We start from the raw sequence: 14,105 nt of genomic DNA, 5'->3' as shown, positions 1-14,105 counted from the left end.
TTTATTCACTTCCTAGTCTCTGAGCTGAAGCTTGGGGGATGGTCTATGCCAGGTTATCTTCTTAGAGCTATACCTCCTTCTTTCAATCTTATTGTGCACCCTCTCTTTTCATTGCTATCTTTCCTTATTACTTTCTTTTTCACCTGGCGTGTCCAAATTTAATATTTACGCCATTCCTGAAAGGTGGAAAATTAATCATCTAATTCCAGCCCATGACCACACAGGTAAAGAAACTGTCACTCAAAAAAAAAAAAAAAAAAAGTCTTCAGAATTTTTGTGTTTTCACACTCAGTAATTTCCCATGTCTGAACTTTGTGTCTTTCCATCCAAGCCTGAAGGAATTCAGGAGGAGCACACCTTCAGTTCCCTGCTCTGTGCATCAGGTGAGGAGCCCTCAAGACGGCAGTGAGAGAGTAACTGAGTCGTCTACTTAGGTCTCCTGCAATATTCTTGTGAGAAAACCAAGATCCTATCTACCTTGTAACCACAATAAAATTAACAAAACTGAGTCTTAGAAATTATCAAGATTGACACCTGCTTGATGTAGCTATCAAGAGTATAGTCATAGTTCCACCTGGGACTTCAGAGTTCATTGTAGCCTTTTTCTTTAGAACACAGAAATCTTTTCATCTATCCCATCTCAGTACTTAGAAACTTATAGGCAGGGAATAGCTAAGAAGAAGTCACAATCTAAAATTTCTAAAAAAAAAAAAAAAAATGGCAGAGGGAGTCAGGGTGGAAATATAAAGGATATCTTTGGAAGGCCCATCTTTATTTTGTTTTAGATCATAAATGAAAACAAAGATTTTTATGGCTGAATTAAATTCCATATATAAACCTAGTTCATTGTGATGTACACTTAGCATACACTTTTCTGTAATGGTTGTTTTTATGACCAGCTCTTGTATCCCTGCTCCTCACTGGAAGCTGACTATCGCAAAGGAAATACAGCAACATGTCATACAAGGGAAAGCTCACTGTCCCCTGTGAAGGACATGCATAAGAGCAGAGGCTGTCCACTCAAAATAATGGCTGTGTTGCCAGGACCTCTATTAGTGTGTGGACATAGTGCCTGCTCAAAACATATTGGTCAAAAGGACTTTTTAAATGGAATAATAGATAAGTTAAAATAAAATCCATTATGATATGAAAGTTAACAAAAGATGAAATGAGGATATTTCTCTGTAAAAGGTATAAATTAATATAACACACTGGGTAGGAGAAAATTATCATACACTACTAAAATTCATTAAACGTTTTCCACGAAAGAGAGAGCAAGAAGGGGGTCACTGGAGATTCTTGGGGAAAAGTGGCCAGGATAAGATAAAAATGCACTGTTCTTCCCACGGGTCAGTTCTGGTTCTCCTGATACTTACACTTCCACAAAGTACTCCATCCATCACCCTGCCACAGAAAAGCCATCCATGACAGCAGTGTAGCCATGATCAGTGAAACCTCCAAAGCCACTCAGGGTACTCAGGAAGAACAAAAGCTGGCTTGGGATTTATCCACCCCTCAATCTGACATACTGGAGTTCATGCACCGAGTGCGTCATTTCAGGTCTCCATGGGTGTGATAAAACACCAAAGCAGCTTGGTGAGGAGAGGTTTATTTCAGCTCTCCTGATCACAATCCATCACGAAGGGAAGACATGACAGGAATCTCAGGGTAGGAACTGAAGCAGACGCCGTGGAGGAAAGCAGCTTTCTGGCTTGCTCTCCCTGACTTGCTCAGTTTGCTTTCTTATATACCACAGGACCACCAGCTCAGATGAGGCACCACCCACCCTGGGCCAGGCCCTGCCACATCAATCATTACTAAAGGAAAATGCCCCAAGACTTACCTGCAGGCCAAGGTTATGGGGGCATTTTCGCAGCTGGGGGTCCCTGATTCCCTGAAAACACTAATATTTGTCAAAGTTCACACACACACATACACACACAAGCAGAATTTACCTAAACCAAAATTCAATGAATAAGCACATTTTCGTGTGTTTGTTAAATTAACTGAATAGACGTTGATAGAAGCAGAGGCACACAGATCACAGAGACTCAGACTTTTATTTTGGACAGATGCTTTGCTTCAAAACAATGGGTGATAAAGGGGAGAAAATTGACCCTGACAAGCTGGCAGTTCCAGGAAATGTGGATATGTGATATTTACATCAAGATCATTTGTCTAGGGAGGCGAGTATTGAAAGCTTAAGGCAAGGTTCTAATTCAAATGGCCATAGGGGACTCTGGAAATGCAGAGAACAGAAATGATTATCTCCCCTTTTTTCTTGCTTATTCAGATGCTGGGCTATCTGAAAAATTGTCCCTGGTGCTCCCACCAACAGTAGTGAACGATTCAGCCAGAGCCCATTTCTCTGTGCTGGGTGAGTCAGTCCGTCCCTGGAGGACTTGGGACAGCAGTCACTACCACTGTCCTGCCCCACCGTGATTCCAAATGCAGCTTCTGAACTATTACCCTTGACCTCTACCATGCTTCTTTGGTCTCTATCCCCTCAATATCCACTGCTTTCCCCCAGGACCCCTCACCCTTGAAACTCTTTCACATCATAGAAGCAATTCTATTGAAGGTGTTATTTTTTTCCTGAAGATAATGGCTATTCTGATGTCACTTCTCTCACCTCCAGGTGATATCCTGAGTTCAGCCATTAAAAACACCCAGAATCTTCTCCACATGCCCTATGGCTGTGGGGAGCAGAACATGGTCCTTTTTGCTCCTAATATCTACGTACTGAAATATCTGATTGAAACTCAGCAGCTGACTCAGAAAATCAAGGAAAAAGCCATTGACTACCTCAATGCTGGTCAGTAAGGCTAACAAACAACAGTTCTTTCTTGTAAATGTTCTCTCTAGAATTGGGCTTAGCATTGGAGGGGGAAGCTGAGCAGGGTTTCCGGGAAATCCTTTAAGCCACAGGTATGAGGGTCTCTGGCTTTAGACTTCAATCCTGCTGTTCTCTGATGCATTTATTTCTTTAAAACACACCCAAATCCTTCTATTCCAGGTTATCAGAGGGAGCTGAACTACAAACACAAGGATGGCTCCTACAGTGCCTTCGGGGATCAAAATGGCCGGAGTCAAGGGAACACTTGGTAAGAAGAGTCCACTGTGTGCCAGGCCTTGTTCAATCCTTGGCCCTCATGGCAGCTATACATGCAACTTATTTCATGGAAGCATAACTGATACCTTGGCCTGAGAGGGAAATGTTTGACGTAACACAAATCATGTATTGCAGAACTGAGACTGTCTCAAGCCTCATCTGCTTTGACTCTGAATCTTGTGTTTTAGTGAATTCAATCCACTGGTGTTTTCATTTCTCACAAAGATCTTTCATCAGTAAATGCCTGGCTACATATTGCTGAGCTTCAAAAGATGCTCATAACTGAGCCTTGAAAAGCTGTTGACATTCTTTATGTGACCTTGCATTACAAAGTAATGCATTATTGAGAAGGGACACACAGACAGAAAGCAAACCGGTGACAAAGGGAATACAGACTGGTGGAAACAGGAAGTAAGCCAAGGAGATGGACATCATTTTTGAGGCAGATAATGTGTAGCTGCGGTTGTAGGAGAGGAGAACTTTCTTCTCAAGAAAAGAAAATCATTGGCAAGTGGAAAAACCCACTTGAGATGAGGGTCCAGGCATATTAGGAAAACACGAGAGGGAGCAAGACAGAAAAATGGGAAGAAACCAGGAAGCCCCAGGAACCACACTGTGCTGTGTGCACATTCAAGGGAACCAGCAATGGAAGACTGCTTTGCCGTACCTGAGACATTGCCCAGGGTCATGCACTCAGAGACCCTTAGACCGATTAGCACATGTGTGGACACCTGCAAACCCACATTTGAGAGTACTGCCTCCCAGCAAAAGCTTCATCTCCCCACTCTCCCTCCCCCACCAGGCTCACAGCCTTTGTGCTCAAGTCTTTTGCCCAAGCTCGAGCCTTCATCTACATCGATGCAGCACACTTAACCCACACCTTCACCTGGCTCTCCCAGCAGCAGCAGGACAATGGCTGTTTCAGGAGCTCCGGATCACTGTTCAACAATGCCATGAAGGTGATCCATTCTGAACATGATAAACATGTTGACCTACTAGCACCTGAGAGTCAGCTCGTAATAATTACCACAGGAATGTGTCTCTAGATTTGGAAAGTACTTTTTAATAAGGGGATATGAATGAGAAATAATGAATGAGAACTTCCTTTGAATAAAGTGGACTGGCCATGAGTGGGGGGTGGGGGGCATTTGGTGGACTGCTGGCTGAATATTTGGCCTTTTTCCCTCCATTTTGTTTGCAGGGGGGAGTAGACGATGAAGTGACCCTCGCTGCCTACATAACCATTGCCCTTCTGGAGGGCACATTCCCAGCTACAGTAGGTGCCAAGCTGCTTCCCCAGCTTCCCAAACTGCTGCAAAGCTGTGGCTTGCTACCCTCTCTGGACCACATGGCAGTTCTCTGTTTTCACAATGCTTTGTATTTGTCATATTCCATTAGTGAGCGTCCTGGTACTCAATGAAACCTGGATATTTTTCAAAATTCAACTCGAAAACACAGGCTCTGATACTGTCTCTATTAGTCTGTATTTTAAATGGAACGTAGTTTATGAAAGGAATGGCTCCCCAAAGACAGAATAGATTGATTGATAATCAATGACAAGTAGAATATAGAAGAGAGGGAGGAAGAGAGGACAAGGGAGGGAAGAGGAAGGATTGATTTGAAAAACACAAATGCCTATAAGCTCTGTGTATGTCCCAGGACCTGCTAGAACCCTTTTCACGTAGTTTGGGTTTCATTGTTCTGCCAACAGCATCCTGTTGTCTCCAAAGCCCTGAGCTGCTTAGAGTCATCCTGGAAGACAACAGAACAAAATGGAAGGAATAACTCTGTGTACACCAAGGCCCTGCTGGCCTATGCTTTCACTCTGGCAGGGAACCAGCAGAAGAGAAATGAAATCCTGGGATCACTTGATAAGGAAGCTATAAAGGAAGGTAAGAATGTGTGTTGTCATGTTTGTCTCCATCCTGTTCTAGTGAAAGGAAGGGGGGAATATACAGAGTGTGGAAATAGTATTACAGGTTAGTCCCATCCCAATGGCACACTGACAGCTCTCCTTGGACTGACCCATTAAGAAATCAGCCTTTCTTCTGTACAAAAGCCTTCTCTTTAGTGTTTTCTAAGAGTGGGACCAAAATCAACAATGGACACAGCTGCAGCAAAGGTAAACATAGTGGAGACTTAACTTTTTCTCTCTGATGCACATATACCAGGAAGAGGAGAGCAAAGGCTAGGAAGAACACAAAAAGAAAATAGGCTTCAGGATTTTGCTACTTCATTTGCAACTTTGAAACCAACAGGAAACTTTTCTAAGCCTTTTGGACTGAACACTGAACAAGCCATGTTTTGTTGGGTGTGAAGGAGTTAATGTCTGCTATTGTCTCCTCACCAACTCTGAGACCACACCTTTGAGGATGTAATTTAGTTAAGATCCTTTAAATTTCTGTTCATGGTCTTTCTCAGTCACAACCCATCTGACCAACTGCAGACTTTTACTGAGAAGTACAAATTCTGGGGATTTTGTAATGAAAATATTTAAAACCTACTACAACCTTTTTCATTTCCTTCTCTCTAATGTAGACATATTCATGTACTGACTACTCATACTTTTAATTATTTCTCTATTTTCACCCCAAGGTAACTCTGTCCACTGGGAAAGACCCAAGAAACCCAGGAAAGCAGGGATGTCTCTGTACGAACCCCAGGCTCCCTCTGCTGAAGTGGAGATGAACGCCTATGTCCTCCTCGCTCTCCTCTCTGCTCAGCCAGCACCAACCCCTCAGGACCTGGCTGTGGCAGTGAGAATCGTGAAGTGGCTCACAAAGCAGCAGAATGCCTATGGCGGCTTCTCCTCCACTCAGGTCAGTAACTTTCCTTCAGAGTTCCCTTGCAGTTAGAGGATTTGACAAGAGATGCTGGAACAGTGAAAAAATGAAACAGGAAGAGGAGAAGAAAACAAGGAAGTGTTACTCTTGGGTATGCTGACTCTGTAGGAAGTGAAGGATCATACATTCTATAATAAATGGTCCTAGGTCTGGTGCCCAGCCACAGGAGTTCTCTTCATGCCATAGTGAAATAGGCCTAGGTTCCTCTGAACTTCCAACGCAGACTCAAGACTCAATATAAAGCAACAGCGAAAGTCCTGGAGGTTCCAGAATCCTAGACACAATTCTCTCCCCCTAGAATAGCACGTGGAGTACCTAGGAGATGTTCTTTGTCCAAAATCACAAATTTATTGCCCTGGTGCCCTTACGTACAGTTGTTTCCTTCTCCTGGCAGACTCTCCTAATCTTATGTATGGATACATTGCCCTCAGGTTTACTCCAAGTCCAAGCTCCCCTGATTTCTTCTTGATACTAGAAACAATCAAGACTGTAAACCATTTGTTTTATCATCTGGTCAATATAACTGGTCAATATTCCCTCTCTACAAAAAAATGTTACCACAATATCAGTAATTAATGCTCTGGAAATTCTGGCATATAATGCAGAACTGATCTCCAGAGAAGTTTAGAGACATGTTTATTTCTCTCTAAAGGAGACATAAAATGTTCAAAGGGAAACCATCCATGACACTAGGATCCCTGAAATTGCAATCCAATCCTTTCAGTCTAATTTCCTTTACTGTCCACATTGTGATCCTAAAGCCCTCACTGCCTGTTTCTGCTCCCTCTTTGGGGTCTGTAGTCAGGCAGCATCTGGAGCTGTTTTGAATGAGGAAGGATCCTGGGGGAAAGAGCCTCTCTGGAGTATGCCACCAAGGAGCAAGGCAGCCAAGGACAACACTAGCTCACAGCGTTTTCTATTTGATAAGAGAGTCATGACCAGCACTCAGCCATGGTCTTGGTGTCTCTTGATTCCTCCCCAAGTGCAGAGGAAAGTTTGGGGATGAGAGCAGGAATGTGATTTTGTGAGAAGATGGTGGCACCACCATGGGAATCAGGGACAAAGGGAAAGAAACAGTAAATGCTGGGAGGAAAATCTAATTTGTGTTTCTATTTTCCACTGGCTGGGGGGAGTTTGCATAAGCCAGGGCACTCTGTGTGGGAGACAATTCATGTGAATGTTTTGATTTTCCAATATATCCTGGATTAAAGCCTGAAATAAAGACTAGAGATCAAATAATTAGAGTCAAAACATCATGACACTTTTTCACAGCTGAAATGAACATTGGGAAGAGCTCAAGCCCTTCCCAACTGATGCTAAACTGAATGTTGTCTTCATCCCTCTCAGGACACTGTGGTGGCCCTCCATGCTTTGTCCAAGTATGGAGCAATTACTTTCTCCAGAAGTCAGAAAACTCCTTTGGTGACCATCCAATCTTCAGGGACGTTTTCCCAAAAGTTCCAAGTAGAGGACAGTAACCGCCTGTTACTGCAGCAGGTCCCTTTACCTGACCTTCCTGGGGACTATGAAATCAGTGTGACAGGAGAAGGATGTGTGTATGCTCAGGTAAGGTTCTGGGCAAGTTGTGGGTGTGCGGTGTGAGCCTCCTCCCCAGAAGGGGAAGTCTCGCATAGTCTACCTGCACATGTGAGGCTCAAATCGGGAGAAATGTATCCAAGGGCCCAGTGCCATGGAGGTAAAGGATTTCTGCTCACTACCTCCCAGACGACGCTGAAATACAACGTGCACTGGGAGAAGCAGCAGTCTGCATTTGCTCTCCGGGTGCAGACAGTACCTCTAACTTGTGATAACCCCGAAGGCCACAACAGCTTCCAGATCTCACTGGAAATCAGGTATGAGCCTCTGTCTCTGTTTATGTCTCCTTCAGCGCTGTCTTCCTAGAACACTTCACAGAGTGGGTTCAGAGGTACCTGAAATGAGTCTCTTCATCAAGAGTTTGCTTTGTCTGTAAAACAAACAAAAATACTTGACTTCAGCAAAGTGATCAATGAAGAATTGTAGAATTATAATTTCTAGTTAGCCTGCTTTAGGATTCCTTTCTTGCCCCTCTCATAATAAAATATACGTTATTATTTTTCATGAAGCCTTCACACAGGTTATTCTTCTTCAAACAAAGTAAAAGCCTTTCTGGTCTTCTAAAATTTTATTTTTCTACAAGAATAAGTTTTTAAAAAAGATATTCAGTTCTTCTGGCATTCATCACAATCTTTGTTTCAAATATAACAAGCAATAGGGTCCAACTGCAAAAACCAAAGGGATCTTGGATGCAAAGAAGACATCCTGAGTGTACCCTATCACCTCGTTTCACCTCAGTGTGTGCGTGTGTCCCTGTGCATGTGTGTATACATGTGTGCATGTGTCCCTGTGCATGTGGTCTGTGCGTGTGCACACACATATGTATATGACACAGGAGAGTCCTCAGGTTCCATAACTACTTGTTTTGAGATTAGCTCTCTTATTGGCCTGGGGCCTGCTACCCAGACTCTGCTGGCTGGCCAGCAAGCCTTAGGGTCCACCTCTTTTTAATGCACTCTCCAGATGATACTGTCATGCAGTCTATTTTCACAACTATTTCTATGACAGTAAAGGCCACGTGTTTTAAGGTATGGAAAAGCCATGCAGGCTGGTTCAGGATTACTGCTAGACCTCAAAAAAGGGCAAGATTCAACCTATTAAAATTGCTCCTTCTGTAACTCTTTGGTCTGCAGTTACACCGGGAGCCGTCCAGCCTCCAACATGGTGATTGCTGATGTGAAGATGATATCTGGTTTCATTCCATTGAAGCCCACAGTGAAGAAGGTGAGCAGACACCACATGTTTGGATACTCTGTGTCCTCAGACTAGGAGCTTACCACGTCATCACAATAATGTCAACCTGTGTCACAGCACTGTAAGTACTAATACAGGTATGGGTGTGACAGCAGCCAGCAGTAGAAACAAAAGGTGCTGAGTTCACTGAGTCCACAATCTGGCTAACAACAACCTTTAAAGTGTAATAATGATCTGGTCAATAATTATTCAGGGGAAACATTAGTACATGCCAAAATTGTAGATGTAGTTTCAGAGGTTCTAAGAAGTATGAAAATTAACAACAACCGAAGATCGATAGGAGAGTACAGAGAAAGATGTTTGCAGGCAGCCGGGCATGGTGGCACATGCCTTTAATGCTAGCACTCAGGGAGGCAGAGGAAGAGGACCACAGTGAGTTTTAGGCCATCCTGGTCTACAAAGTGAGTTCAGGACAGCCAAGGCTGCACATAGAAACCCTTTCTCAAATAGACAAAAAATGCTTTCACAGAGAATGTGGGATAGGTACTAAAAGTATAGGAGCATTTTTACCTACTAATGATTCAGACAATATTGAGTCAGGCCTTCAGTAGAGGGCACTCACAATTTTCTAAGTATATTTTCATTCTTACTGGAAAAGAAATTTTTGCAATTCATTTAAATGAATTTGTGACATCTCCTTTTTATCACCCTCAATCCCACCGTTCATGCACCTCTTTGCCCCAAGGCCTTTGATAACACTGATGTTTTCTCTCATCTTCAGCTTGAACGGTCCCAGCACGTTAGCAGAACAGAAGTGAGCAACACCGATGTCCTGTTATATCTGGATCAGGTGAGGATCCTTCCTGCCTCCCTAGACACATCTGGGTTTAAGTCCTTGGTCTGTGTAGGTCAGAGGAGGGTCCTTCCTGCCTCCCTAGACATGCCTGAGTGGACAGTCTTTCTTGGTGCATCTATGTATGGGTAACATATGGCAGGAACAAAGCAATTCTAAAGGAAGTCTTCTGGAAAGCCAACCTCCCTCTGTTCATACTGGATGATGTTTGGAATTCTTTTTCTTTGGCTTGGAGACATGACTCAGCAGTTAGGAGCACTTACTGCTCTTGCAGAAGGCCAGAGTTTAGTTCCCAGGACCCAGTCAACTCACAACTGCTTGGGACTCTAGATCCAGGGAATCTGATGCCCTCTTCTGGTCTCCACCAGTATGGACACCCTATACACCCCTCACATCATCATCATCATCGTCATTATAATTAATAATAATAGTAATACAAACGTTTAAATTCTCATTCCTGATTGCTGGCTTTCCTGGAACTTGCCATAATGTCCCAAGTCATCAAGTCAAAGTGCTTAACTCTCACAATGGAGAAACTGAACTATCACATATTAAGGAGGAATATGGACTTTTGGAAAAGTTTAATAGACTAGGAAAGTTTCATATTCTCCCTGGAGCCTTGCACTTCAGTTCCTCCGGTCCCTGCTCTAAAATCTGTATCACCATCCATGTATGTGGCATCAGGGAACACGGTGACTGTGAGGTTAAATGGATCCAACCCATAACTGTGTTTTAAACACCAAGGACTGAGTCCTGCTGTGGAAAAACAGTGTCCACCTCCGTGAGTCTGGATCATTAGTCTCTCTTTCCCAGGTCACCAATCAGACCCTGGCCTTCTCCTTCATCATTCAACAAGACATCCCAGTGAAAAACCTACAGCCTGCCGTTGTGAAAGTCTATGACTACTATGAGACAGGTGAGCAATTTGATTGGTTTTTCTTTTTCCTTTTTATTCCTTTGTTTTCTTGTTTGTTTAGTTGGTTGGTTTTTCATTGGGGGTGTTTGTTTGTTTGTTTGTTTGTTTTCATGGTTTCTCACTATGCAGCCAAGTGTGGCCCCAAACTCTTAAATGTCCTGACTCAGCCCCCTCAAATGTTGATATTAGGGGCACATACCATCACACCCAATATTAAAAACAAGTGTTTCTCAGACAGTGACATACATGTAGACCAGACTAGCTAAGTCAGTTCTTGATAAAAGAATATGAGTATAATAAATGTTTACAAAACTTCAAATTATTCAGCCACTGATTCCTACCTGTTTGTCCAAACAGTCATGTGGGACCAAACATGTCCAAATAAACCAAGGACCAAATGTTTTACCCAAAAGTGTCTGTGGGCTGAAAGACACACAAATATTCTCATGAGTATAGCAATGCAAAGATGAACAATTACACAAATAATTATGGTAGGAATAAAAAGATGAGAGAGAGTTGTAGCCTGAGGGGTTGATGATGCTCAAAGAAAGTGAGAAGACAGAGATAGAAAATTAAGTGTTGTGGGTTTTTTGTTTTGTTTTGTTTTGTTTTTTCTGTTGAGGTAAGAGGTATATGCCAAATGATTCAGACTAGCAGAATTCAAGAAATATTGAAGAGCCGGGTGATAGTAGCACACACCTTCAATCCCAGCAATTGGGGGCAGAGGCACATGAATCTCTGTGAGTTCAAGAACAGCCTGGTATACAGAGCGAGTCCTAGGTCAGCCAGGGTTACACAGAGAAACCAGGTCTCAAGAAAGGGAGAGAGAGAGAGAGAGAGAGAGAGAGAGAGAGAGAGAGAGAAAGGGATTTGGACGGGTACAGCTCTACAAGGATCACTGCTACTCCTCTGCTCAAACCCTATAGATAAGCACACTTTGATTTTCTCCACAGGGTAAATGATTCTTGTGTTGCACTATTGTTCACTTATTTCAAGGGAGGCAGGCACAGCACCTGTGGAGGTTAGAGGACAATTTGGGGAAAGGGTTCTCTCCTTCTGCAATCTGGATCCTGAAGAGTGAACTCAATACAGTCAGCAGATATGGCTCAAGCACCTTTCCGCACTGAGCCATGTTTGTCCCAGGATAAAATGGTAGTTTTGAGAGGAAAACCTCCTTTGCTTGGTTTGTCTGATGTCCACAGAGAGATGACTTTTCAGCAATCATCCATGTCCTGAATGAGAAAAGTCCTCAGTCCTAGCCTATCAGCTGCCCTCCACAGAATCCTCTCTCTTCTAACTCTCTTTCTCTCGTTTTTCTCCCCTGTCTTCCAGATGAAGCAGCCTTCGCTGAATACAGCATGCCCTGCGGCACAGGTGAGCACCTGGCACTCCTTGCCACAGCCCGCCTCTGACCTCCTTCCCTTCACAACTACCCAGAACTTTGGTTAGGTGTGCTCAGACCCCACCACTGTGTGAAAACACAGAGATGTACACCTTTGGATCAGCAAGCTGACCCTGGAAGATCCTTGTAACTCCCTTACCAAGTATATCGTAGCTTATGGGAAAAAATCTGATGGATCCCATGTCCCCCATGGACAGTTTGCCTTCCTGCTGAAAATCGTGCTGTCTACACCCACTTACAGTATATTCATCCTATGTGTTTCTTTCCTCTCTCCGCATACACAGAGAAACCAAATTTTTGAAACTTGTCACTCATTGAAACTTGGACAAGGCATTGCTGGAATCTCCAAACCCAGGAACCTTCAAGATGGTGATTTTCCTTTGTCTCTGCGATATAAATACTGAACAAGCTTGGTAAATAAACATGTAGTTCAAAATGTCTCTGTCTTTGATTCTTTCTTCACTTGATCCAAATTTCCTCCATGCTCCTTCAGTGCCTTGCACTATTCCCCACATTTGCAATGAACAGAAATGACCTTCCAGCAGAAGAACACGTACTGTAAAAATGTGAGCACTTTCCAGCTGCTTTAATAATACACACCTCAGAGCATGAAGGTGACACAAAGGCAAACTTACCTCCATAAGAGAAACACGATGGGTGCCTCAGTGAAACAGGACCATAGTGCAAGCAAGAAATGGTGATTCAGGCCTGCAGGCAGAGCATTTCTGGAGGATGAGGCAGGAGAGTTGCAAAGTCAAGACCAACCTAGGCTACTCTGCAAGTACCATGTGAACCTGAGCTTCACAGCAAAACCCTGTCAAAATAATAATAATAATAATAATAATAATAATAATAATAATAATAATAACAAGAGGCAGGGATCGCAGCTTGATGGTAAAATATTTGACCATTTTCAAGTCTGTGGTTTCAGTTTCTAACACAGCAGGAAAGGGGGGATATAAAGCATTCAGGTAGAAACAGCTTTTTCAAAGGAAAAGAGAGGCCCTTAGTGCCAGGAAAATGGCTATCTGATGGACTGGAGTTCCACTGTGGTCTGAATGCAAAATGTCCCATCAGGCTGTTAGAGCAATTGGTCTGTCCAAAGCTGGTGTTGTTCTGTGAGGTATTGAAATCTTTGGAATATGGGCCCTAGCTGGCAGTAGGGATGAAGTTTGAGAATTCTAGCCCAGAGAGAACCTCTTGAGCCATGGAGGATGAGGAATTCCTTTCACAAGATTTTGCATACTTGGATGTAAACATCCCTAACCACAATGCTTTACTCACCACTGCATCCCCTTGACATGTAGATCTGAAGTCCCCACCTTGCTGCAGCTGACCACAAATGGTCCCTTTTATATATCTGAGGGATCGTGGTTTTTGGTAATAAATACTGTTTATTATCAGATTAAAAATTACTTTTCTTTATAAAATTTATTTATTTATTATTAGTTACTGTTTATTCGCTTTGTATCCCAGCTGTAGCCCCCTCCTTTGTCCCATCCCAATCCTACCCTTCCTCCCTCACCTTCTGCCATGTCCCTTCCCAAGTCCACTGATAAGGGAGGTCCTCCTCCCCTTCCCTCTGACTCAAGCCTATCAGGTCTCATCAGGACTGGCTGCATTGTCTTCCTCTCTGGCCCACCCCCTTGTGGGGAGATGATCAAAGAGCCAGCCACTGAGTTCATGTCAGAGACAGTCCCTGTTCCCATTGCTAGGAAATCCACTTTGATACTGAGCTGCCATGGGCTACATCTATGCAGAGATTCTAGGTTATCTCCATGCATGGCCCTTGGTTGGAGTACCAGTCTCAGAAAAGACCCCTGGGCCCAGATTTTTTGTCTCTGTTGCTCTCCTTGTGGAGGTCAAATGGTGGGAACTAGAAAAGATCATCCTGAGTGAGGTATTCCAGAAGCAGAAAGGCACACATGGTATATACTCATAAGTGGACATTAGACATGTAATATAGGATATTCATACTAAAATCTGTTCGCCTAAAGAAGCTAAGGAAGAAGGACACCCTGGATAAGATGATCAATAGTCACACAGAAAGGTAAATGGGACAGACATCAGAAGAGAAAGAAAACAAGGAACAGGACAGGAGCAAACCATAGAGGGCCTCTGAAAGACTCCACCCAGTAGGGTATCAAAGCAGATGCTAAGACTCATAGCCAAACTTTGAGTAGAGTGCA

General features: G+C 43.3%; 1 protein-coding gene across 3 annotated transcripts in view; it reads left to right on the top strand.

The window, feature by feature from the left end:
- Positions 1-12,354, top strand: part of LOC110546075 (murinoglobulin-1-like) — a 41,860-nt gene extending 29,506 nt beyond the window's left edge. For all 3 annotated transcript variants that reach the window (XM_060384147.1, XM_060384146.1, XM_060384145.1), the window contains 15 exons: positions 332-383; positions 2,294-2,377; positions 2,639-2,815; positions 3,017-3,104; positions 3,915-4,071; positions 4,314-4,388; positions 4,824-5,004; positions 5,708-5,931; positions 7,303-7,521; positions 7,681-7,808; positions 8,685-8,775; positions 9,527-9,595; positions 10,412-10,514; positions 11,847-11,888; positions 12,201-12,354. In XM_060384147.1, the coding sequence (XP_060240130.1) occupies positions 332-383; positions 2,294-2,377; positions 2,639-2,815; positions 3,017-3,104; positions 3,915-4,071; positions 4,314-4,388; positions 4,824-5,004; positions 5,708-5,931; positions 7,303-7,521; positions 7,681-7,808; positions 8,685-8,775; positions 9,527-9,595; positions 10,412-10,514; positions 11,847-11,888; positions 12,201-12,217 (1,707 nt within the window). In that variant the 3' untranslated portion in view covers positions 12,218-12,354. The remainder of the gene's footprint in view (positions 1-331; positions 384-2,293; positions 2,378-2,638; positions 2,816-3,016; positions 3,105-3,914; positions 4,072-4,313; positions 4,389-4,823; positions 5,005-5,707; positions 5,932-7,302; positions 7,522-7,680; positions 7,809-8,684; positions 8,776-9,526; positions 9,596-10,411; positions 10,515-11,846; positions 11,889-12,200) is intronic.
- Positions 12,355-14,105: the final 1,751 nt, after the last annotated feature.

The sequence above is a fragment of the Meriones unguiculatus genome, chromosome 5 (genome assembly GCF_030254825.1).
Source record: "Meriones unguiculatus strain TT.TT164.6M chromosome 5, Bangor_MerUng_6.1, whole genome shotgun sequence".
Classification (NCBI taxonomy): Eukaryota; Metazoa; Chordata; class Mammalia; order Rodentia; family Muridae; genus Meriones; species Meriones unguiculatus.
The sequence above is the reverse complement of the archived record's forward strand: the minus strand, read 5'-3'. Positions and strand labels throughout refer to the sequence as shown.